Source organism: Myodes glareolus, chromosome X (genome assembly GCF_982192425.1).
Source record: "Myodes glareolus chromosome X, mMyoGla1.1, whole genome shotgun sequence".
NCBI classification, from domain to species: domain Eukaryota; kingdom Metazoa; phylum Chordata; class Mammalia; order Rodentia; family Cricetidae; genus Myodes; species Myodes glareolus.
The window spans coordinates 48,607,805-48,630,702 of record NC_142053.1 but is presented as its reverse complement, the minus strand read 5'-3'; the positions used below and the strand labels follow the sequence as shown (position 1 = coordinate 48,630,702).

The 22,898-nt window shown below is 37.8% G+C and overlaps 1 protein-coding gene across 1 annotated transcript in view; it reads left to right on the top strand.

The window, feature by feature from the left end:
* The window catches only part of Dnaaf6 (dynein axonemal assembly factor 6), a 40,443-nt gene that overhangs the window by 5,857 nt on the left and 11,688 nt on the right, over positions 1 to 22,898 (top strand). Inside the window, exons 2-5 of the mRNA XM_048428527.3 lie at positions 2,069 to 2,239; positions 5,746 to 5,818; positions 8,134 to 8,239; positions 12,288 to 12,384. Coding sequence (XP_048284484.1) covers positions 2,072 to 2,239; positions 5,746 to 5,818; positions 8,134 to 8,239; positions 12,288 to 12,384 — 444 coding nt within the window. The 5' untranslated portion in view covers positions 2,069 to 2,071. The remainder of the gene's footprint in view (positions 1 to 2,068; positions 2,240 to 5,745; positions 5,819 to 8,133; positions 8,240 to 12,287; positions 12,385 to 22,898) is intronic.

The window sequence follows — 22,898 nt, the reverse complement described above, 5'->3', positions numbered from 1 at the left end:
TATTTGGAACTTCTGAATACCTTTCTTACGGCTTAGCTTACTGGTCTGTTTACTCTTCTCTCCCTAGCCCCCTATTGAAGCCTCAGAAGCCTCATGATCATACAAGTATCTGTGGATACTATAGTTCGGATAATGATGTTATATAACATTCATATTTACGCAACAGCTGTCATCCGTGTTGAATAATTGATCATGTATTGTAAAGTTTATAGAGTAATGCTGATGTAAGAAACAATTTCTGATATATTTGTTTCGTGAATATATCATTGTGCAATTTCCAGTCAGGATACTAATTATATTTGATATCTGGGTTGGTTTTTCCTTTTCACTGACAAAGACAGAAAATATTTCAATAAACATTTTGCTTTCTATGTTGGCTAAATATTTAATGAATACATAATCAAAGAGGAATTTTAAAATATAAACAGAAGTCCCTTTTGTTTAATTTAATATGTGTCAATTATTCATTCCTGTGGTCGCCTACCAGACCATACTACGAGAGAAATTGTTTTGTCACTTTTTATTTCACCTTTTCTGATTTAATGAGTTTTCAATGTAATGAGCTTTATCATTGTCTTATTTGACATCGCTATTAAAAGTGATATTCATGCCCAGCAAAATGAAACTTAAAGAACTAATAATAGGCAACATAGCTTGAGTGCTTACTATATGCCCTGTACTAGTCCAGACTCTTTTATATGTATTAAGCTACTTAATACTTATGGCAATTCAAAGAGACAGACACTACTATTATCCTCTACTTTACAGATAAAGAAAATTAGGCAGAAAGAATTTAAATAATTGCTCACAGCCACAGAGCTAAGAAGTACATGATGGATCCAATTCCAAACAGCATGACCCCAGCCCCCTTATTCTTAGCCAGTATGTTATTTTGTCTCTGTATTAGAGATATAGAGGAAGTTAGCCTTTTCATACTCTTGACATCCCCAGGAGTCATCAAGGTCAGTTGTATAAAAAGTAAAAATATTTGTAAAATAACACTTAAAAAATACCGTATTTAATACTTTGACAAGTGAGCATATCAGAACATTTACTACCATTCTAGGCACAATGCATATTTTTTGTGTATAATTTAATTAACACTGCTAGAGAAATGTTCCTGAGAGTGAAATTTAGAAAATGATGCTTTTAAAATATCTGTAAAATTGTGGGAAAGATACCTATTTCAGTTGTGCTCAATTTACCAACAATAAGCACAACTCTGCAATCCTTTTTGGGTTACTCATTAAAGTCTGACACCTCTGAGATATATTTTTAAGATCTTAACTGTCCTGCTGTGGCTGTAACTGCAGGGATTATTTTTCAGATTGCTGCTAGGAAGATAGGATTCAGTATTACTGTTATAATAAAAAAAATTGTTTCTTTGTTCATGAATCTCACTAAAATGAGCCAATGCATTAGAGTTTTCAAATGTCATTGTAAGGCTGGATTTCATCAAAGGTTAATTAACAGTATAAATGAAGCAGAAAGGTACACACTTACCTGGGGCAAATATGAGAAATGAGTAAAGGTTATTTGGGTATATTCTCAAAGCAAAATCTTTTTCAGTTCACAAGTTGGAATATACACCCCAAACAGCAGATAAGAAACAGGTTAAAAAAGATAGTCTAAAAACTGTGTTCCCGAATAATAGTACATGGCTTATAACAACTTATACTTTTAATCAAGCCCCCAAGGGATTCTTTTTCTATTTTTGCAATGCTGGGGATTGAACCAAGGGCTTTGAGCATAGTAGGCAAGCATTTTAAAACTGAGCTGTTTATGAAGCTTTTGCCCTAGTGGCTCTTAAGCACCCTAAAACCCAAGAATCACTCAGTGTGTGCTCGTTAGATTGAACATGAAGTTTTAGTAAAGCAGACTGAAAGCGTGGATTTACTTGGCTCCCCAGGTCCTGTGACTTAACAAAATGCATATGTGGAAGAGTTTATAAGTACTTTCAAATATGACAGAGACAGTGGAGTGAACCACTGTAAGAAGGGAAACATGAGAATGAACAAATCTTTATGTCCCAGAAAACTAAGTGTGCCTGGTCATCTTTTCCCCTTAGAATATGGAATCGGAAAACACAGAAGCTGAAAATACGGAAACAGAAAATTTGGAAGCAAAAGGCATGGAAGCCAAAAATATGAAAATTAAGACATTGTCTTCTGTCTCAGACCTGCAAGCACTTTCCAGTCTACTGTATCCTGAGGAAGAGGATGATTTGGATGCTGGACAGGTGGCCATATACTTAAAGATAAATTAATTATGTTAAAGGAAATTGTGGAACTGTATTTGAACAATTCATTCCCACCTTGCTGTGGGAGCAGAACTGTGTCACCTGATACATGCATAGGAGGCTGAAGGCTTATTATGCATGAGACTATAACCTCTAGTACATTTCTAGCAAACATAATTATATTTTTCTACACCACCTGAACACTGAATAGGAAAATAGTTCTGTAACTATGGTAGCAGTAGCCACATTTCAAAATGTTTGTCATTTATATTTATGGTCAAAGAATGCTTGACAACCATTGCAAAGAGCCATAGCTGGAACTGTTTATGCCTAGACAATATTTTTACAAAGAAAATATTTTCAATTATGCAGTATTAATTGATCTCTCAATTCCAATCTCTTATTTAAAAAAAACAACAACAAAATACTTTAAGCCAAATAATAGGGAAAAGCTTCCATCTACTAACAGGGATTTTCTAGCACATGCTCAGATATATAATCAGGTGATTTTCATTTGGGGATCTGGACACATAGCACCTTTAAACCTTATAGCAGCAAGTTGAACTTCATTTAGGATAGAAGAGTTACCAGTTGAAGGCCACTGCTATTATTTCCTGGATAACCAAAACAGTTTCATGTAACACCCTGGTTTCCCTTCCCTCCTTAAGTAGAAATGAACTTTGGAAATTAGACCAGCTACGATAAGTAAGTTTGATGAACAATTATCCTATTATAGCAGAATATTTCACTTTGCATCAAATTATTTTAATGAAATTGTCCTATGTCCACACACAAACCATATTCTATGAAAGTATGTATAAATTTATTCCTTTCAAATTTTTTGATGTAGTGTGAAACCAAGTATTTTGTGAATGGGCCACAAACTCACAGTGGCCCAGATCAATATCCACCCTCATTAGGTGAAACAGATCAGAATTAAATAAGATGTGAACTGGAAATAAAATGTGTAGAAGAGGACTACTGAGTCACCTTGAAGCCAAGGTGAGGAGACATGGAGTTTTAGAGAAAAGCTGTGGTAGAGGCAAACAAACAAAAACCAAGTCATCGATAGTAGCATTAAGTACATACAACAAATAAGACACAAGGAGAAAAAGTTAGGTGCGATTTATCCACGAAGTTGCGTACATTTTGCTCCCTAAGGTGAAATAGCAAAATGCTAACTTTCTGAGCGTACATCCTGGAAAAGGCAGGCTCATGCTACATAGAAAGAGCAGATTAACTTTTTGAAAGACGGAATCCCTTACTATTGGTAAGCAGAATTCGTGATTGGAACCTTTACAGAGGTAAAGATGAGCACTGGTTACAAACCCCCTTCCCTTTGGTGTTTATGGGAAGCAATGTTTATTTGCATCTAGAGGGTTTTCTAGGAGGAAATATGAGTGTTTATGAAAATAGAGAGACGGTAACATCATGTTACTGAATTGTACAATTCATAATAGAAAATTACCATAATAATATATGATTGTGTATATGTGGGTTATAAGCAATTTTGAGATAATTGGTCACTCGGACATCTCGGTACAGATAGCATTAGAGGGTATAGAATTAGAGATTCAGTATGGTGGAAGAATAATTAATGTTCCTACTGAACTATTAAATGTTCCTGTGGAGAAAATGCCTTTCGTTTTTAACATGTATTAATCCTGAGAACTAGGAAATGATTGCAAGAGTGACGTGTTTTCCAAAATGGACTTTCTGAAAAACAGCAAGAAAGCAGTTGCATACACATTGCTTCATTTGCACCCATCCCTCTTCTAAATGAGTTGCTAATTCCATGGGAGATTGCAAAGAGAGTCTGTTGTCCTTCAAACTCCCGGGTGATCTCAAGACTTATGGGAAAATAAGATTCCACCGATCTTCAGACACTGTGACAAGGATGTTCAAAATCTCTCCGATATTAAAGTGACATGAATTGGACTGACAAATTGCTCAGATAATTGGCTGTAGATACATGGTACAGGCTTAAACGATGCCCTTATAGAAAACAATTACCAGGTGGTATTTTATTAATTTATTCTATCTTCTCACTTGAAATTTTATTTTTAACCATTTATTTTCATTAAGTTAATAAATTGAGACTCCCCTCCACTCTAGTATACTCATCCAATCATAACTGCCCATGAAGAGCATATCAATTTTTGCCAGAATGTTCACGGTTTTTATTTCTACTGATTTAAATTTTCTGTGGAAAGAGACACTGCAAAACAAGAGGCCCTTATGTTCCAAGGACTGCTTTGCTCTGATTGACTATTAGTATTCTGATGATTAATAATTTAATAAAAGTACCACACGTTTTTGTGACCTTAGTGATAAAACAGAGGGAAAAAAATAGGTCCATAATGCTATTTTATTTTCACATAAAAATATCTGCAGTTCCTTAACTCCACACAGAGTTTTAGATAACCTTTTTGAAAAACAGTAGTGATAGTCTCACACACTGTTGAGATATTCCATATTAACTTACGGTTTATAACTGTTTGGATAGTTTAACATAATAGAGACCCAGGTGAGCTTTGTCAACTACATACAAGGGCATCCATTACTCCTCTCCCCCAAACTGGACTTAGCAGTTTTTGTACATGTCTGAAGTCTTGGACTATGAAGGCAGGAACTAAAAAGGGTGACTTAGAAGAGCTAGTGTTACCAGAATCCATGGAAATAAGGATGTTTTGATGGTCATTCATGGAGTGAATCAGAACTTCAGAGTCTGAGGTTAGAATGAACAATTAGGAAGAAACTTGAGATTGCCTTGAAATAGCAAAGACCCGCTGAAAGGGGCCAATGAGGTGATGGGGTAAATATGTGCTGCACTGGGTTGGAAAGAGTGAAGAGAGTTTGTCAAGGGTGTGTAAACTAAAAAAAAAGATAAGAAATATGGCAAAAGGAGCATATGACTCTATGAAAAAAGAAGTCATTTGGCCTTCATCTGACACTATAAACCGGAGGTTGCTGAGTTAGGAAGTGGGAAAAAGAGCAATGTTTCATCCCCAAAGCAGAAAGAGAGAACTGTTATTAGGAAATGAATCCTTTGATGTCTAGATCTTAGTTTCTGTTTACTCTTATTTGAATAGCATGTGCCCATAAGTCTGTCTTTCATCTAACTCTAACCAAACACTGCCCAAACTCCAAAGGGCTGATGCCTCTCTGCTACCATTCGGTTCTAACCTTCATAGAGATGAATGTGGCTCATTCCTTCTCTCCCAAGGGGGATATGATTCACTGGGCTGGAACCAGGGATTTAGTTCAACCAAAAAAATCAATTCAGCCTCTGAGTCTATTAAAGCAAATACTTTTTTGAAAGGACAAGAAAAGTACATTGGAAGTAATAGTTGGCATCTGTGTCTTTGTTGTATAACAATAGTGAATGATTAAAGTGGAACAGTTTATAAGGGTTGTGTTTTTTAGAGAGAAAACTTATCAGATTTAAATTATTAGTAGCAATATATATTATTCACAAGTAGTGGACTTCTTTTCTTCTACCCAAGGAACAACTCTCATCTGCTATTGGAGCCATGAGCCCTGGGAATATTGGGCCACCTAAAGCCAAAGAGTCCAAAGGTAAGTTATTTAGTGAAGTAATATAGATCAATAAAGTCGATGGAGTATTTTCTTCAGGTTAATAAAAACTAATATTTAACAAAATGAAGTAAATGGCATTGTATAAGATGCTTCAGATTGCTATGAAGGTGCATCTTGAGGGTTTTCACTACACACAAATGATGGATATGTGAAGTAATGCATTTGTATCTTGATTTAGTCATTCCATCAAAACATTATGCTGTGCATGACAACAAATTAATTTTGAATTTCTCAATTCAGCACAAGCATGCAATTTCTAAGAGGTAAAGAGGTGAGTTGAACCGGACGGTGGTGGCGCATGCCTTTAATCTCAGCACTCGGGAGGCAGAGGTAGGCGGATCTCTGTGAGTTTGAGGCCAGCCTGGTCTACAGAGTGAGTTCCCAGACAGCCAGGGCTGTTAAACAAAGAAATCCTGTCTCCAAAAACAAAACCAAAAACAAACAAAGGTGAGTTGAAGCAATCGTGCACTTGCTGAACAGCCATTTACATGCAAAGATGTCATTTTTACTTCTGTGTCAGGTTAGTAGTTTTCTAAGACTCAAAGTTCATTTGCTTTGAACTAGCTACGTTCCTTGGTGCATTTTCTGAGATAAAAGACTGAGGAAATCATATATGATTAGGCTTAATTTTAGGCACATTGCTTGTCTTCGTTTGCAAGCATAGAAATTATCAAGACCTATATTTTAAATTTTTCATTCTTGTATAGTGTAGCCATTTCACAAAATCCATTTATTAAAACAAGTTCCAAAGTATTTATTGACTATTTAAATATATTGAGAGGCTAATATGTACTAGGCAATATGATAATCTTTCAGACTACAAAGGAAATCAGGAGGGGAGCAGAGAAAAATGTAGAGCTCGATAAAAATCAATAAAAAAGAATTCTGAAGAAGAAAGTAAAACAAAGAGCTACATAATTTTATCTTACATATAAATGCTTCTAAAGTTTATGGTGTTCCTTAAAAAAAATCACTGGCCCAGAGGCTAGGATTGTAGTTCAGTGTTAGATACTCACCTAAGACCATAAATAAAGCACAGTTTAAAAATTAAGAAATCAATTTTTGTGACAGCTAAACATTTTGTTTATACATTTTCCCAGAATTGAATATTTTACAAGTCTTTGAAAATGTAAAATCGTTAATTCTGTTGCTCCTGATCCAAGTTACCAGAGGATGACCAGAAAGGAGAAGAACATTTTGTTCATCAAATTAACTGACTTTAAAGACAGTGTGTAGGAAAAAATACTTAAAATAATGGATAAAATGAGGTCTGAGGATGGTTTTGAAATTTTAGTTAATATTACTGTATGTAGTCAAGAGGCTCTTTGCTCTACCTCGGAGATATTTGCTATTTGACAGACTAGTTCATATCTGGATGGATTTCCATGCTGCCATATTTCCAATAATGTAGGTCTAATAATCTCAAAAATTGGAGGGCAATGAGTCATATGTAAAATGTTGTGTATAAGCCTGCACTTAGGTTTTGGAATGCTCATGCTGGATAGAAGCAGATGATTTGCAAAGAACTGTGGAATTGAAATCCTGACAATCAGGTGCATTTCCGGGAAAGCTTAAAAGGGCTGAGAGTAATGTTTTGAGCCTAATGTGGCTCTCCATTTGATGTGCCAATGGAACAAATTCAACCCGGGCTTTTGCATGCTTACTGGAGCCTACATACTTTTAAACATTTAAAGATTATACATAGAAAGCCAGGCACCTGCTCAGCTCTGCATAAAGGACAAGTGATAGAGAATTTCCTTAAAGTGAGCATGCGCAAAGGAGAATACTGCATTGAAAAGTAATCACTCCAGCCATTCTTTTCCATTTCTTTGATTGACATGATTTTTTTTTAAAAAAAAATGTGTAATGCATACACAGAAAATGTGCCCAAGTATTTTTCTGGTAAAACTCAATGAAAGATGACATAACTCTATCCAAATTGGATTGCTTGTGCCTCATTTTTTCCTTTATGTAAAGATTTTACACAAGAACCTATTTAGGTTTCTGAAAAATATGTATACCACCAGGTTAACTACACTGATTATCTCCAGGCCACTGAGTTGTAGGTTATTGTCTTTTCTTCTTTTTGCTTATATGTTGTTTTCTACAGTTATTGTCACATTTATTTAATGTTTTGGTCTATAGTGATATTAAATGTAATTTTTAATTTAGTTTATGTGGACCAAAAATGTATTAGTAATTATAAATAAAAATGTTTTTCATCAATTGTCCCAAATGAGAATGAAGAACATCAACAAATAATGGCTTCAGTTATGTCCTTCCTTTCTTCACAGCCATCCGTAAATCCAGTGCTAATGAAAGTGAGAATATCTGGGATCCAGACGAAGTTCCGGAAGGAGCAGAGCATGATGATATTTGGGATGTTCGAGAAGTCCCAGAGTAAGTCACATGAGACCAGGAATGTGTTCGAGGTGTCATCTGATACTATTAGAATTTAATAAAATTCATGAATTTGCACCACATAAAAGATAAAACCACAATGCTATACAAAGAGTATGAACAATTAATTATTTTTTCTGCTCTAGAACAGAAACAAATAATGAAACTCAATGCCTTCCTATTAGTTATCTAGCATTAGTGAAAAATATAGCCATTTCCATTATTAAATTTATATTCAATTTCTTTTTTGTTTAATGTGAGCATCATCAGCGCATTAAATTATAAACATGCATACAGCCACATTACAATACCATGTTTGTGTGTCAAAGACCTACTTTCAATTACTCAGTGCTTTGTAGTTTCAGTACAAGTTTATGACTTCCCTTCAATTATCAATTATTATGCATGACTTACTTGCTAGATATTTCAGGGCTATGCTCATTGGTCAGTATATTAAATATTTACATACATAGATAAAAGTCATGGTTAAATAGACTTTTAAACACTTGTATACATTTATATCTTTTACATTTACATTAAAATCATGAGTATTTAAAGTACATAGAAATATAAAGCAAGCATTGCTGAATCATACTGTACTTTGTAAGTTTTAGGCTTTTGTTTTGTTTTGTAATGGGCCAGGCTCTACTGCCTAAGCTGGCCTCGAACTTGGGATCTTTCCTCCACCTTTAAATGTGCTTCTTCATGTCTGGCCTACTTTATTCTGAAAGACTTTAATGGCAAGTGATCTGACAAACTTTTTAAGTCTGACTACAAAACTGGTATATATTTTTAATTATGCTTTTATGTTTTAAAAATAAAAGCAGTGGTAGATCACAGATAATTAACTGAAAGGAAGGTTACAGATTTCTTATAAGTAATGTCAAAGATCTGTAAGTTTTATATTTTCAAAAAATCAAAGATTTAAAATATTTTTATGACTTTTTTTCAAGGTCCATATTCTAGTTAGGGTTACTGTCGTTGTGAGGAAACAGCATGAACGAAGCAACTTGTGGAGGAAAGGGTTTATTCAGCTTATACTTCAGCATTGCTGTTCATGTCTGAAAGAAGTCAGCACAGGACTCACACAGGGCAGGCACCTGGAGGCAGGAGCTGATGCAGAGGCCATGGAGGGGAGCTGCTTACTGGCTTGTTCAGTCTACTTTCTTATACCACCCAGGACCAACAGCCCAGGATTGGCCCAACCCACAAAGGGCTGGACCCTCCCCCATCACTAACCACTAAATAAGAAGATGCCCTACAGGCTCGCCTATGACCCGATCTTTTGGAGACATTTCCTCAGTTGTGACTCTTCCCTTCCCAGTGGCTCTAGCTTGTGTTAAGTTGACATAAAGCTAGCCACCTCAGTCCATTGAGCAGCTAAGCCTATGTGAGATACGTCTCTAGTAGATATTCTCTAAAAGCTGTTTATAAAGGCATCTGAAAATTTCCAGATGATCTGAACATCTTACATCTTAAATGTTTCAGATACCCACTTGCTGACACACCTAGGAATCTCACAAAAACACAGAGCTGGAAGCCATATTATATACACAAAGGACATGTAGGGTAAAAATGAGAAAAAAAGTTAAAAATAAAAAAAGATGAAATTAAAAGAAAAAGCCCTAATAGGACACTTTGAGACAGAGAACCTTCAGAGATGCCGCTGAGTTCATTTTCTGCTGGGCAGGTGGCACATTTCTATGCCTAAAGAATGAATAAGGTAACCCTCAAGTTTTATGACATCCACATATCTATATGAAAGTCACTCATTTGTCATATTATAGGACGAGCACCTCACATCCATATGCAGCCAGCTCAAAACTAGAGTAAATGTCCACTTTTCATCTAGACATTTGAAGTTCTCCAGAGAGCATCTGCCAAGGTTCAAAGTGAATAATAACTCCAGTCACGACATGAATAAAACTGCTTTATAAGAATTTTTATCTTGATTTTTTTCACCTTATGGAAATACACTTCAAAAGTGTCCTAATGGGTAAAGATGAAAATGGATAATGAACACGAAGTTCACAAAGAGGAATGGCAGTGACCAAATGGAAAATAACAAGGGCCTAGCTGAGTCACTGGCTTGGGGGTAAGCATACGAGAGCCATTACTTCAGGGAGTTTGTAGGAAGATTTAGCAATTGACTAGATATGAAGGATGGGAAGAAAGCATCAGAGAGGAGGCTGAGTTTATTATTTAGGATTACAGATGAGGAAGACATCTCATCTATATGGTGTTGGTGCCTTGGGGACTTCAAGGCGAGCCTATATAGTATGAGGTGGGAAAATTGTACCCTTTCTTTGCTTAAATAAGTGCAGAAGCTTGAGAAATTTCATCTGGGAAGTCATGTACATGCAGGTCAGTTCCTTCTGTTTTGTTTTAACACGGATTCATCTTTTTTTTCAGCAAACTTTTTATTTTTTATTAAAAATTACCACCTCCTCCCTTTTCCCTCCCCGTTCCCCTCCCCCTCCCTCTCCCTCTCCAGTCCAAAGAGCAGTCAGGGTTCTCTGCCCCGTGGGAAGCCCAAGGTCCTCCCCGCTCCCCCCAGGTCCAGGAAGGTGAGCCTCCAAACAGACTACACTCCCACAAAGCCAGTCCTTGCAGTAGAATCAAAACCCAGTGCCATTGTCCTTGGCTTCTCAGTCCGCCCTCATTGTCAGCCATGTTCAGAGAGTCCGGTTTGATCACATGCTCCATTAGTCCCAGTCCAGCTGGCCTTGGTGAGCTCCCATTAGATCAGCCCCACCATCCCAGTGGGTGGACGCACCCCTCGCGGTCCTGACTTCCTTGCTCATATTCTCCCTCCTTCTGCTCCTCATTTGGACCTTGGGAGCTCAGTCCAGTGCTCCAATGTGGGTCTCTGTCTCTATCTTCATCCATCGCCAGATGATACTTGGTAGACATTACAGCTTATTAAGAGAAAGGTTTTCCATATCAAACAACTACCTATTGCTAGTCCCAGTCAAGCTCAGAGAAATTTCTTTTTCGTTCTTGTACTTTCTTATTTACACGTTGTCAGAAATTCAACAGTCTTTTATCCTTCTAATCTTCAGTGGCACTATTTCTCTGGGTATAATTAAAGATAAAAAATAATTTATAAATCTGAGCATGTGGGTCCTTGGTAGAACACTTCCTAGCATGTGTGTATGAGGCCCTTGTTTAGATTCCAAGCACTGAAAGAAGAAAGGGTGAGGAAGAGGAGAATGAAGGAGGTGGAAGAGAAGATAAGAAAAGAGAAAAGGAGGGGAAGAGGGAGAAGGGTGAAAAAGAAAAAATTGTAAATCATTGTTTAGTTCTATCAAAGTGGACAAGGTACCTCAAAGGAAATGTTTATGAAGTGTGGCGGGTGGGGGGAGGAGATAGACATGAGGAAAACCTTTCATGTTTTCACCAAAACCCCATACAGTGTAGCTGTGGCAAGTACACTACTACTGTGTTTCTGCAGTAGAACTTTAAAAGCGTGCGTGACCATCGAGATCAGGAAATTCACATCTGTGTCTCCTATAAATCATTCAAATGCAGAAGTCAAGATGCTGTGCCTTTGTAATTTCACCAAGGTTACACAGTTAATGACAGACAGTAGTACTGAATCTAGATTATCTTCACTTTGTGGTTTACATTCAGTAAAGGATTCTTTTTTATCTATCCATCAATCCCATGGGGATGGGTCCAGTATTTTCTGAACCACTGTATTCAAGGAATGATTCTTTTTTTACTTGTAATTTTATTGGGCCTGTAGCAGAAGTTCCTTCAACCCACTTATTTGGCATAGATCTGAAACAGGTAAGCTTTATTTTAGAAAACACTATGTCCAACGTCTCAGTCCTGCTCCAGTGTTTACATTTTGACTGCATTTCTAGACTTCTGTTCCTTTGTGTTCTAGTACATATTTGAAAACTAGTGAGCACTTTATCAATGTTAGTAGTTCCCTTTCTTTCTTTTTCTGTACTAATATAACCTCAAAAAGTCTCTAATACATGTTGTGAGTTGTGACATGAAATGACTCTCACCTGACAATCGTCATTGATATTTTTTTCAGTTATGAGATTGTATTCCAACAAACTGTGGGAACTGAGGACATATACCTTGGACTAACAAGAAAGGATCCTTCAACAGCATGCTGTCAGGAGCTGGTGGTAAGCGTCTCCTCTTCTTCCCCATTCTGTGAATGACCATTATAGATAACTAATTGCTATTTTTATAGGATTGTAAGCAAATATATAAACTACAAGTGGTGGCTGCTGTGCTTAAGGTACCAGGGGATTGGTGGGATCTTTTAAAATGGATCGCATCCAAAGACCACCTAAGCTTATATACATACACAGAATGTACAAATAAACATGACAAGGTCATATGACACAATACACTATTTCTAGCCCTATTAACACAACCTAATATCATACTGGATATGCTTCCATTCTTGTTCTGTCTGCTAATCTGACTGGTTATTACCTTCTGATGAGCTGACAGGCCAAATGGGATAAAATATTTCCTTCCCTGAATCTTTCTTATCTGTTATTTCTCTATTCTTGGGATGACTCAGCTTGTAATGGGGAATTTCAAAAAGCATTTTCTTTCAGATCTGATTTTTTATTGCTAAAAATAATTGTAAAATGTTGCTTAGTTCCCTCGTTTGAATGACGCCACAGCTCATCGGGGACCATGTCACCACTTCTAACAACAATAGCAATGCCAATAATAGGAACGAAAGCACTGGAGTGTTGCTTATTCCGTCCTCATAATGATTTGGTTGAAAAGTCTGAGTCAACCTTAGAATGTGAAATTCAGCTCACTTTGGCAACATGTACAAGTAATTGGTGTTAGAATTTTATTTTATTTTTTTTAGATCAGGGGCTATTCTTTTTAAATCCTTTTCCTTCTCTTATATTATTGAATGCTGAGGTACCCGCAGGAGATGCTTAATATCTTTTCTCAAGAAAATGATAAATGGACTCTTCTTTTGGCAGTAACTTCAAGTTTTCTCTTATTAACAAAATCTAAGACATTCAATTGAATCAAGTAACATAATGGGAATAGTGACTTTAAGTACCTCAGGAGATTTTTCAAACTCTAATGAGTTAAGATTTCAAGTGATCTTGAAGTAATTAGCTCCCAGGGTCTTACCAGTAATATTCAAATTTCTCTCCCTTAAATTACTGTAAAATTATGTTTTTGATGTCTAGTGTTGGGGATTGCTCTAAGCTCTGGAGAAATTCTAGGCTCTAAATAAATAAAACTGTTGCAAGTCTATCCGTTTTTATTATGCAAATTGATATTAGTTTTAATATTAAAGGTATCCTGAATAAAGAATCTTGGAAACTAAATCATATCTCATAACAGGAATTTACAGTTTATCTGAAACCAAATAAGAATATATAGAGAATATTTGTGCTTCCTCTCTAATGAGTTTATAATCAAGTAGAGATAAAAACCCAATAAAGATTAATTGTTTTTATTGTTGGCATTTAAACCCAATGTAGGCAATGGTAAGACTAACAGGAGTTCAGGTTTGGATAAGGCATGAACACAATGAAGAACAATCAAATAAAACATTGTTAGTGCCATGGCACCCCCTCTCCGTGTGTGTGTGTGTGTGTGTGTGTGTGTGTGTGTGTGTGTAGTCTGGAGGACAGTTTTAGGTGTCAGTCTTATCTCAGGAACACCAACCACCTCCTCTGAGACAGGTCTTTTTTGGCCTGAACTTTACCAATTAGATTGGACTGGCTGGTCAGAGAGCCCTATCCTCCTGTCCTGATCTCCTCAGCCCTGTAATTACAAGCATGAGTCACCATACTTGGCATTTTTATGTAGGTTTGGGGGACGCAAATTCTTGTCCTGGTGCTTACAAGGCAAGTGTATTACCAGCTGAGCCATACTTCAGCCCCACACTTTGTCACTTCCATACTGTTCTTTTTTTTCTTGCTTTCCTGTCTTTTCATCTTTAAATAATTGATTTCTACTACATACCAAACACTGTTCTAAGTGCTAACTTACAAAGAGAATTCACAAATGGACAACTGTTCTCAGGAAATTCACAGCAAATGTGATAGTTGTCTAAAAAAGAATCCCTGGAGTTCTGTGTGGTCAGCACATATGTGGAAGCATGTAACAGGTATGGAATGATAGAAAGCAGAAAAAGATAAGTTAATTCCATTCGGATGCAGAGAATTTCTACAATGTACAGCAGGCAAAGCAAGGCCTTCTAGGCCAAGCTAAGAGCATGGCATATTTGAGTAAATGATGACTAGAACAAGAATCTCTCTCTCTCTCTCTCTCTCTCTCTCTCTCTCTCTCTCTCTCTCTCTCTCTCTCTCTCTGTGTGTGTGTGTGTGTGTGTGTGGTTTTTCGAGACAAGATTTCTCTGTCGCTTTGGAGGGTGTCCTGGAACTAGCTCTTGTAGACCAGGCTGGCCTCGAAATCAGAGATCCACCTGCCTCTCCCTCCCAAGTGCTGGGATTAAAGGCGTGCGTCACCACCGCCCGGCAAGAATCAAAAATAAGTGTGGGCAATGAAATACTAGTCAAGTAACTCACAAAACAGAACCTTTGACTTGAGTTGGAAGTGTTGAGTTCAGAAATAATAATAGAAATAGAAGTATGCAGGGGTCATGGGGTTGATTCCCCACACAGTAAATAATCAAACTCCCAAATTTTAGTTTGATTTTTTTTTCTATGAGTACATGAATGTTGACATCCATTCTCATTGCTTCAGTCTATTGGTAAGACTCAGAGTAAAGAGATTGCTAACCTATTTGCTAACTTGGCACTTGCTGGATTTATCTGAGAAGAAGGAACCTCCGTTAAGAAAATGCCCCCATCAGATTGGCTGGTAGACATTGGTGTGTGCATTTTCTTCATTGATGATTGATATGGGAGGGCCCAGTCCACTGTGGGTTTTTCCACCCCATGGAAGGTGATCTTAGACTGTAAAAGAAAGCAAACTGAGTGACCTAGGAAAAGCAAGCCAGCACACAGCACTCCACCAAATCCTTTGCTTCAATCCTTGCATACAGGTTCCCCTTCTCACTTCCCTCAGTGATGGAGTTGGCATGAGAGTTGCAAGTCTCCCCTCCTTAAATTGCCTTTGGTCATGGTGTTTCATCACCTCAATAGAAACCCAACTAAGATAAACAGTTCTTGCTTGATTTTATGTGCTTATTTTTCTTATTGATAATATGGTGTTTCTTTGTATCTAAGACATCTGGACATTATAAACCTGTCATTCATTTGATCATGTTTTAAAGGAAAGATAACTACATCCAACAGATACACATCAATTGTATGATTCAGTTATGTATCAGAAAAACCAAAACGTGGAGAAAATTGAACCTCAACATTGGCTAATATTTTAAGTGAGTTTGGACTTGATTGATATGTAGCAACCCAGTCCAAAGTCTTTTTAAAACACTTTGTTTTTTCTCCTTTCCTTCTAACCCCAAACCTAAAGAGTGACATTATTCAAATTCTGATGGCCTATTATTATATCCCTGCTTCTTGTGTGTGTGCAACTGCATAGTCTCCCTTGTCTTATTCTATAATGAAGTATTTCCAGCTGGAGCTTGAACTGAGTCTGTGGTTTACAGACTTGTTTTGCAGCTAAGTCTGTGGTTTACAGACTTGTTTTGCTTTGGGTTTAACTGTCAAGCCTTTTTTTTTTCAAATACGCTTTTATGAGAGATCTTAACACATAAAAGCACCATTTCTCATGAAGTATCTAATAAGAATAATAGGGGCTCCTTGAAGCACCTTTGAAGAATGTTCATCTAGCCTCTCCTCTTTATATTATTATATTAAGTTTGAGCTTGTAAGGTGTCAAATACTCCCAATGAATTAATGAAAGAATGATAAGAGAGCTAGAGTTTCTCCATCATTGGTGATATAGATGTTGTCTTAGTTACTTTTCTATTGTGATAAAGCACCATCACCAAGACAATTTACAAAAGAAATCATTTAATGGGGGACTTGCTTACAGTTTTTGGAGAACTAGTCCATGATTATCATGATGTGGAGTGTGGTTTCAGGCAGATAGGCATGGCAATTGAGCAGTAGCTGAAGGCTCACATCATATCTGCAAGTTGCATACAGAGAGAGACTGGGCCTACCCCAGTGACTCACATCCTCCAACAAGGCTACACCTCCCATCCTTCCTAAACAGTCCACCAGTTGGGAAGCAGACTTCAAATATATGAGCCTGCAGGGGGCATTCTCATTCAAACCACCACAGACATGTTTCTGTATCCCTCATGAGTACAAGGTCAGTACTTTGTTTTGTTTTAGTGTCCTTTTCATTCTTTATATTCTCCATCCTTTCCCCTCCCTAGGTCTCCACTCAATGGATCTTCTATAAATATCCCTGACTATACTGTCCTAGAATACTTGCATCTCGTTGTTTGCTATAAAGTTTTAATTCAACAAATACTTAAAGAGAACTTACTCCGTGCCAGATGCTATAGATGGATCACACAGTAGATAAGTAATGTTGAACAAAGTAAACAAATTTCTCTTCCTCCATTACTGACAAGACCAAACAGTCCCTAAGCAGTGGTGCTTTGGGAGCTGCAAGGCAGACTCAACAGATTTTCACAGATTCATCAGTAGGAAAACAATGGCCCTCAAAGGCAGGAGATTATTACTTACACAGACAGTACTAACAAGATCACTATTGAATCAGCTCCTCAAATCCTTTGATCAAGGGATAATAACAAACTAAAAGGGTCCAGATGGCAGGTAACCTGAGCAGTAGGATAGACTGTCGCTGTGGGGCCAGCTCTGCACTACAGCTAGCGACTTTACACTGTGTACTCAGGGGAAGTGAAGTGGCAAGTTCTGTGCTTATCTGGAACTGAGAAGCAGTGTGAGAAACTGCCTCATGGCAGATTGAGGGCCCCCTACAAGGTCGAGAGACAGATAAGAAATAGCAGTGAGGCAATTCCTCAAAAGTTACTTACCTTCCCGCACTCCCAGAGGATCATAATATATTCTGCCAAGACCTAGATCACACAATAGTCTAACATTGCTTACACGGCCTATGTGGATATTGCAGGATCACTAGAATAGCATAGTAGAGACATTTCCCTGCAGGCTGAAAAAAATGAGTTTGTCTTGCTGCTTTCACTTAATAATAGGAATAATAGCAAATGGTCGAGATAATGTTGATTATGTGCTAAGCATTTCTCTAGAAGCAACAATTACCTTATTAATCACCACACTAACCCTGACACAGATGTTATTATTACTCCCATTTTACAGATGGGGGTATGGAAAGCACAAAGCAATTAATTGGTTTAATGACATACTTATAAAATTGGGCAGAGCAATGGCTGTTGGAATCTAATAGTTGTATGTGAAGAGTGATTTGAATGCAAAGAAAGAAAAATGCAAGTTCTTGCATGATGGAGATGGTGTTTGACCTGGACATTTGAAGGACAGAGGGTACTTTGTCAGGCAGCAAATATGAAATGCTTTCCAAGCCAAGTCATCAGTACTAGGAAAGTCATGACACCATGAAAGCATGTGCTGTGGTTTCTCTTTTTTCATTTCTCAGATTATAAAATAATTACATTTCTCCCTTCCCTTTCCTCCCTCCAAACCTTCTCTTATATTCCTCCTTACTCTTTCAAATTCATGGCCTCATTTTTCATTGCTATTTATGTGCATATGTGTTTTGAGAACCATTTGTGAAGCTCATGGAGCCTCAGAATCCATGACTTTCCCGCATATTTGCAATTACCATCCATTACTTTGGATTATTTTGTTGGCACATTGCAAGGCGAGGTATGGAAAGGAAAACAAAGGAAACAAAGTTCTAAAAGTTACAGTATGTCCTTGTTAGCTTGAATTTGAAATACAGTGGGAAATCTCACTGCTGCTGTCTAGTACGCTGTTAAATCCAAATCTATATGGAACTCAAGAAGAAAGAGACTGCGGTTGTTGATTTTCCGAGTTGACATTTGCTCTCTCAGATGTTAGAATATATGACCACAGCATGCTGGCTCTTCGTCATGCTTGAAATAAAGTAGGTGTGGTTTTAACTTGTACACACACACACACACACACACACACACACACATACACACACGCATATATACACACAGGCACACACACATATATACACAAACACATACACACACACATATACACACACATATATACACACATACATACACACATATACACACACATATATACACACAGACACACACACACCCACTATGGGGGAATTTGAGAGATTATGAAACTTGCAGAAATGGGGCCAATTGGAGGCATAAGAGGCCCTTAGAATGAAGCTGAGCAATCTGAGAATTCAGACACATAAATTCTTACTCCAGTTTTAGTATTGAAAACCAAGGGGAACTAGATCAGTGGAGTGAGCCTCAGACAGTGGTATATAATTCAAGATAGAAGGATGATAAGAGAGAAAGAATATCCATCATTGAAACGAGGTAAGAAAGAATGGGACTGACAGAGGCACTGTGGTTGACAAGTGAGGAGCATAGAGGGGAGAAAAGAAGTATGGGTATCTGAGATGTGTAGGGAGATAGTCTGACCTCTGCAAAGGATGATTTGTGTCAGGAAGCAGGTGGGTACATTGGGGATTTTGATCAGCAAATTCCCATTGTCAATCATCTCCATATTTAATGTCCAAAACTGAATGGGACTACAGTTATTCTGCTAATGATTCCCAGTTTGTTCTATGAGAGGGAAAAGATAGCCTGCAGATAGTTTAATATCCCTTTTAAGCTAGAATTGTTGCATAATTCTTTTGTGTTCATACTTCTGAGGGATCTATATTGGTAAGGAAACAATCTCGTGTGACCCAATAAACAAGCTTGTTTTTTGTTTGTTTGTTTTGTTTTGTTTTTGGTGGTCATTTCTTTGAAGCATGAGCTAGGAGTCTTCTTCCCACCCTTGAACCTCTCTGAGAGCAGGAACGGATTCGGGCATGGTCTGCAAGGCAGTCAGCATCTGGAAGACACAACAAAAGAATCACATGTTTATCGCATGTATTTGTTTCAAAAAGCTGTCAATCTTTCTAATCAGTTCACTGAGAATTCATGCAGTTCTTGAATAGTGTGTTTCTTGAATCCTGATTCGTATCTTAAGGTTAAAACAGTCATATTAATTTACTTCTAGTAAATAAATAGATTTAGATACTTAGGAATGAAGTTGATTATCTTTTTCCATTTAAAATTCTAGAGGACAGACACCTATTTTGTCTTGTTTTGCTAAGCTTCCTGATTATGCTGACCTTGTTTGATGGGTTACATATCAAGCCATGTGTCAGGAAAAAAGCTATTTGAGCTGTAATAGGATTCCTTATTATCAGCTTGAGCCAGCACAGTAAACCTTCAATTAAATTTCTAATAGTTCTCTCAGTAACACACATACATTTATAGTTAATATTGTAACATTAGTTTATAATGATGGTGGTGGTGGGAGAGGATAACAAATATCTTCTTAAAAGCTAATGTAATTGTATTGACTTAATATATTTGATTATGAAAGTAATATATATTTATAATGTTAAAAATTACAAATATTATTATAAAAAAGCCTTTCATAGTGAGATACATAATAACTACAAAAGGGCTTAAAATCATAGATAGAATAATGGTACAAAATGTCTTCTACATATTACCTAGTAATAGAAATCATCAGTAATTTTACATTTCAATGATGCCATTTTGATGTGGTTTCATCAAATGACCAAAATCACATGCTCCATAATTGTTGAACCAGAACTGGCAGAAACATTTGATTACAGAAAAGCAGTTTCATAACTGGAAAAACAGCAATTCTTAAGGAGGGGATGAACAAAGGAAGACACATAGAATATAAGCAATTTTACTGTAAAGAATAGAATGGTCATTTACCAGAGACCATTCTATTCAGGGAGAGAGTGGAGGGGAAGAAGAATGGGGAAAGGTTGGTTACTGGGCTGTAAATTATAGTTATACAGGAGCAAGAGGCCCTGGGATGTTATTGAGCAGCAGGGTCACTGCAGGCGGTAATTATGTAGTGTTCATTTCAGAAGGCTAAGAGAAAGGAGTCCCAGTGTTTCACAGTAAAGGAAGGATACGTGTTGGGGGAGAAAGATAGGGTTAACTTGATTTAAACACCACACACTGGATAAATATAGCAAAACATCATGTTGTACCTCATTCGTATATGAATAATGTCTAAATATTCCTGTGAAATGATTTGTACGTGTGTGCTGTGTATATAATGGACGAGGAGGTGTGGGGTCCATAGTGCACATGGGGAAATCCACTTCATTTGCAACAGCAGTCTCTAGACTGTTTGCTGCTGCCTAGTCTCTTGTCTTTGTCTCCCATCTTGAGGTAGAAGCTTTGTGATTAAAGACATACAGATCTGCTGCATGTGTTCTAGGGACTGGAACTCAGGTTCACACCAAGCCCTTTGCCCACCAAGCCATCTCCTGAGCCCAATGTGTACATTTTAATATGTAAGTTAAGATAACTTTAAAGAATGAAGAAGGATTGTAACATGCTCAGAGTATCAGGGAATATCACTAGATTTGTCAGGTAAGAAATGGTCAGTCAAACCAAAACAAAATAAAAAACTCACAAAAACAAAAACAAGGGGGATTAGCCAACTACTTCTTGGCAGGTGACCTGCCTTAGAGTGTGGTTTATATACCAAGTGACACTCTATTGGAGAAAACTGATTTTTCCCTTTGCCAGCAGGTACTGACTGCAAGTAGCCTCCAGGTTAAGGGTGGAACTTTGTGTCTCTTCCTCTTCTCTTCTCCATGCTGGGATTGTGTGTGTTTTGAAGCGGTGCAGACCTTGTGTGTGCTGCTACATTCTCTTGAGTTCATATGTGTATTGCCCTGTTGTGCTGATTCCAGTGTCTGTGAGTTCATAAATGTATCGGCTCTGTTGTGCTGGTGTAGTCTCTGAGTTCATACGTGTATCTCCTCTCTTGTGCTGGTAAATTCTCTGAGTTCATACGCATAGCATGAACTTTGTCTGGAAGATGTCGTTTCCTTGTCGTCATCCACCACCTCTGGCTCACCTAATCTTTCCTCCTCCTCTTTCACATAGATCCCTGACTGAGTGCTTCAGAGGATCTGTCTCTGCACATTGTCTAGTTCCGGGTGTCTGGGTTAATTCTTAGCTACTGTGAAAAGAAACTTCTCTGATGAAGGTCGAACAGTTCCCTGATCTATGGAATTAGAAGTCAGTGGAATAAAATAATAATAGTAAATTTTCCCCTAGGGGTCCAGAACCTATTGAATCTCAGGTACTTAGAAGAGTTTGTTTGTTTGATTGTTTGTTTTGATTTTTGATTTGAGGGTTTTTTGTTTTTTTTTAGTTTTTAATTAATTAATTTATTTATTAAAAATTTCCACCTCCTCCCCACCTCCCATTTCCCTCCCCCTCCCCCTCCCCCTCCCTCTCTGGTTCAAAGAGAAGTCAGGGTTCCCTGCCTTGTGGGATGTCCAAGGTCCTCCCCGCTCCCCCCATGTCCAGGAAGGTGAGCCTCCAAACAGACTACGCTCCCACAAAGCCAGTCCATGTAGTAGAATCAAAACCCAGTGCCATTGTCCTTGGCTTCTCAGTCAGCCCTCCTTGTCAGCCATGTTCAGAGAGTCTGGTTTGATCACATGCTCCATCAGTCCCAATCCAGCTGGCCTTGGTGAGCTCCCATTAGATCTGTCCCACCATCTCAGTGGGTGAACACACCCCTCGCGGTCCTGACTTCCTTGCTTATGTTCTCCCTCCTTCTGCTCCTCATTTGGACCTTGGGAGCTCAGTCCAGTGCTCCAATGTGGGTCTCTGTCTCTATCTCCATCCATCGCCAGATGAAGGTTGGGATGGAGGAAGGGTGGATATGGGAGCAGGGAAGTAGATATCTTCTTAATTAAGGGAGCCATTTTAGGGTTGGCAAGAGACTTGACTCTAGAGAGGTTCCCTGGTCCAAGGAGATGTCCCGAGCTGTTCCTTGGGCAGTAGAGGAGAGGGTGCCTGAACTGGCTTTGTCCCATAGCCACACTGATGAATGTCTTGCATATCACCATAGAACCTTCATCTGCTTTGAGTGTTTTATTCTTGAAAGAGCGCAGTCAAGTCCATGAAGTTGGGTTTGTAGGGAGGTGATGGGGACCTGGGAGGATTTGGGCTAGGGAAAAGAATACAATCGAAATATACTGTAGGTAAAAATTAATAAAAATAAAGATGTGGCCATTCCTGAATACGTATACATATGAGCAACAGTAAATTGACTCAGCAGACTATATTTATAGACAAATACATACATGTGTGTAGATGTTGTATAAGTAATAACTAAAGAAGCTCATGAATTTGAGAGCAAATAGGGGATATAGGAAGTTCTAGAAGTGGAGAAGATGGGGTAGAAATTATGTAAATATAGGACTCATGTATGAGTCTCAAAAATATAAAATCAGTGTGAGAAAAAAATCAAAAGAACTGATTGTTGGTCTTTGGCAGACAGCAGCTTTGGGGTCATGGATTGAGGAGACCTGAGGAAGAGAGGAAGCAAAGACACCAAAATAAGCACTGTTCTTTGTTTGTTTTGTTTTTTGTTTGAGACAGGGTTTCTCTTATGTAACAGCCATGGCTGTTTTCAAATTCACTCTGTAGACCAGACTAGCTCAAACTCACAGA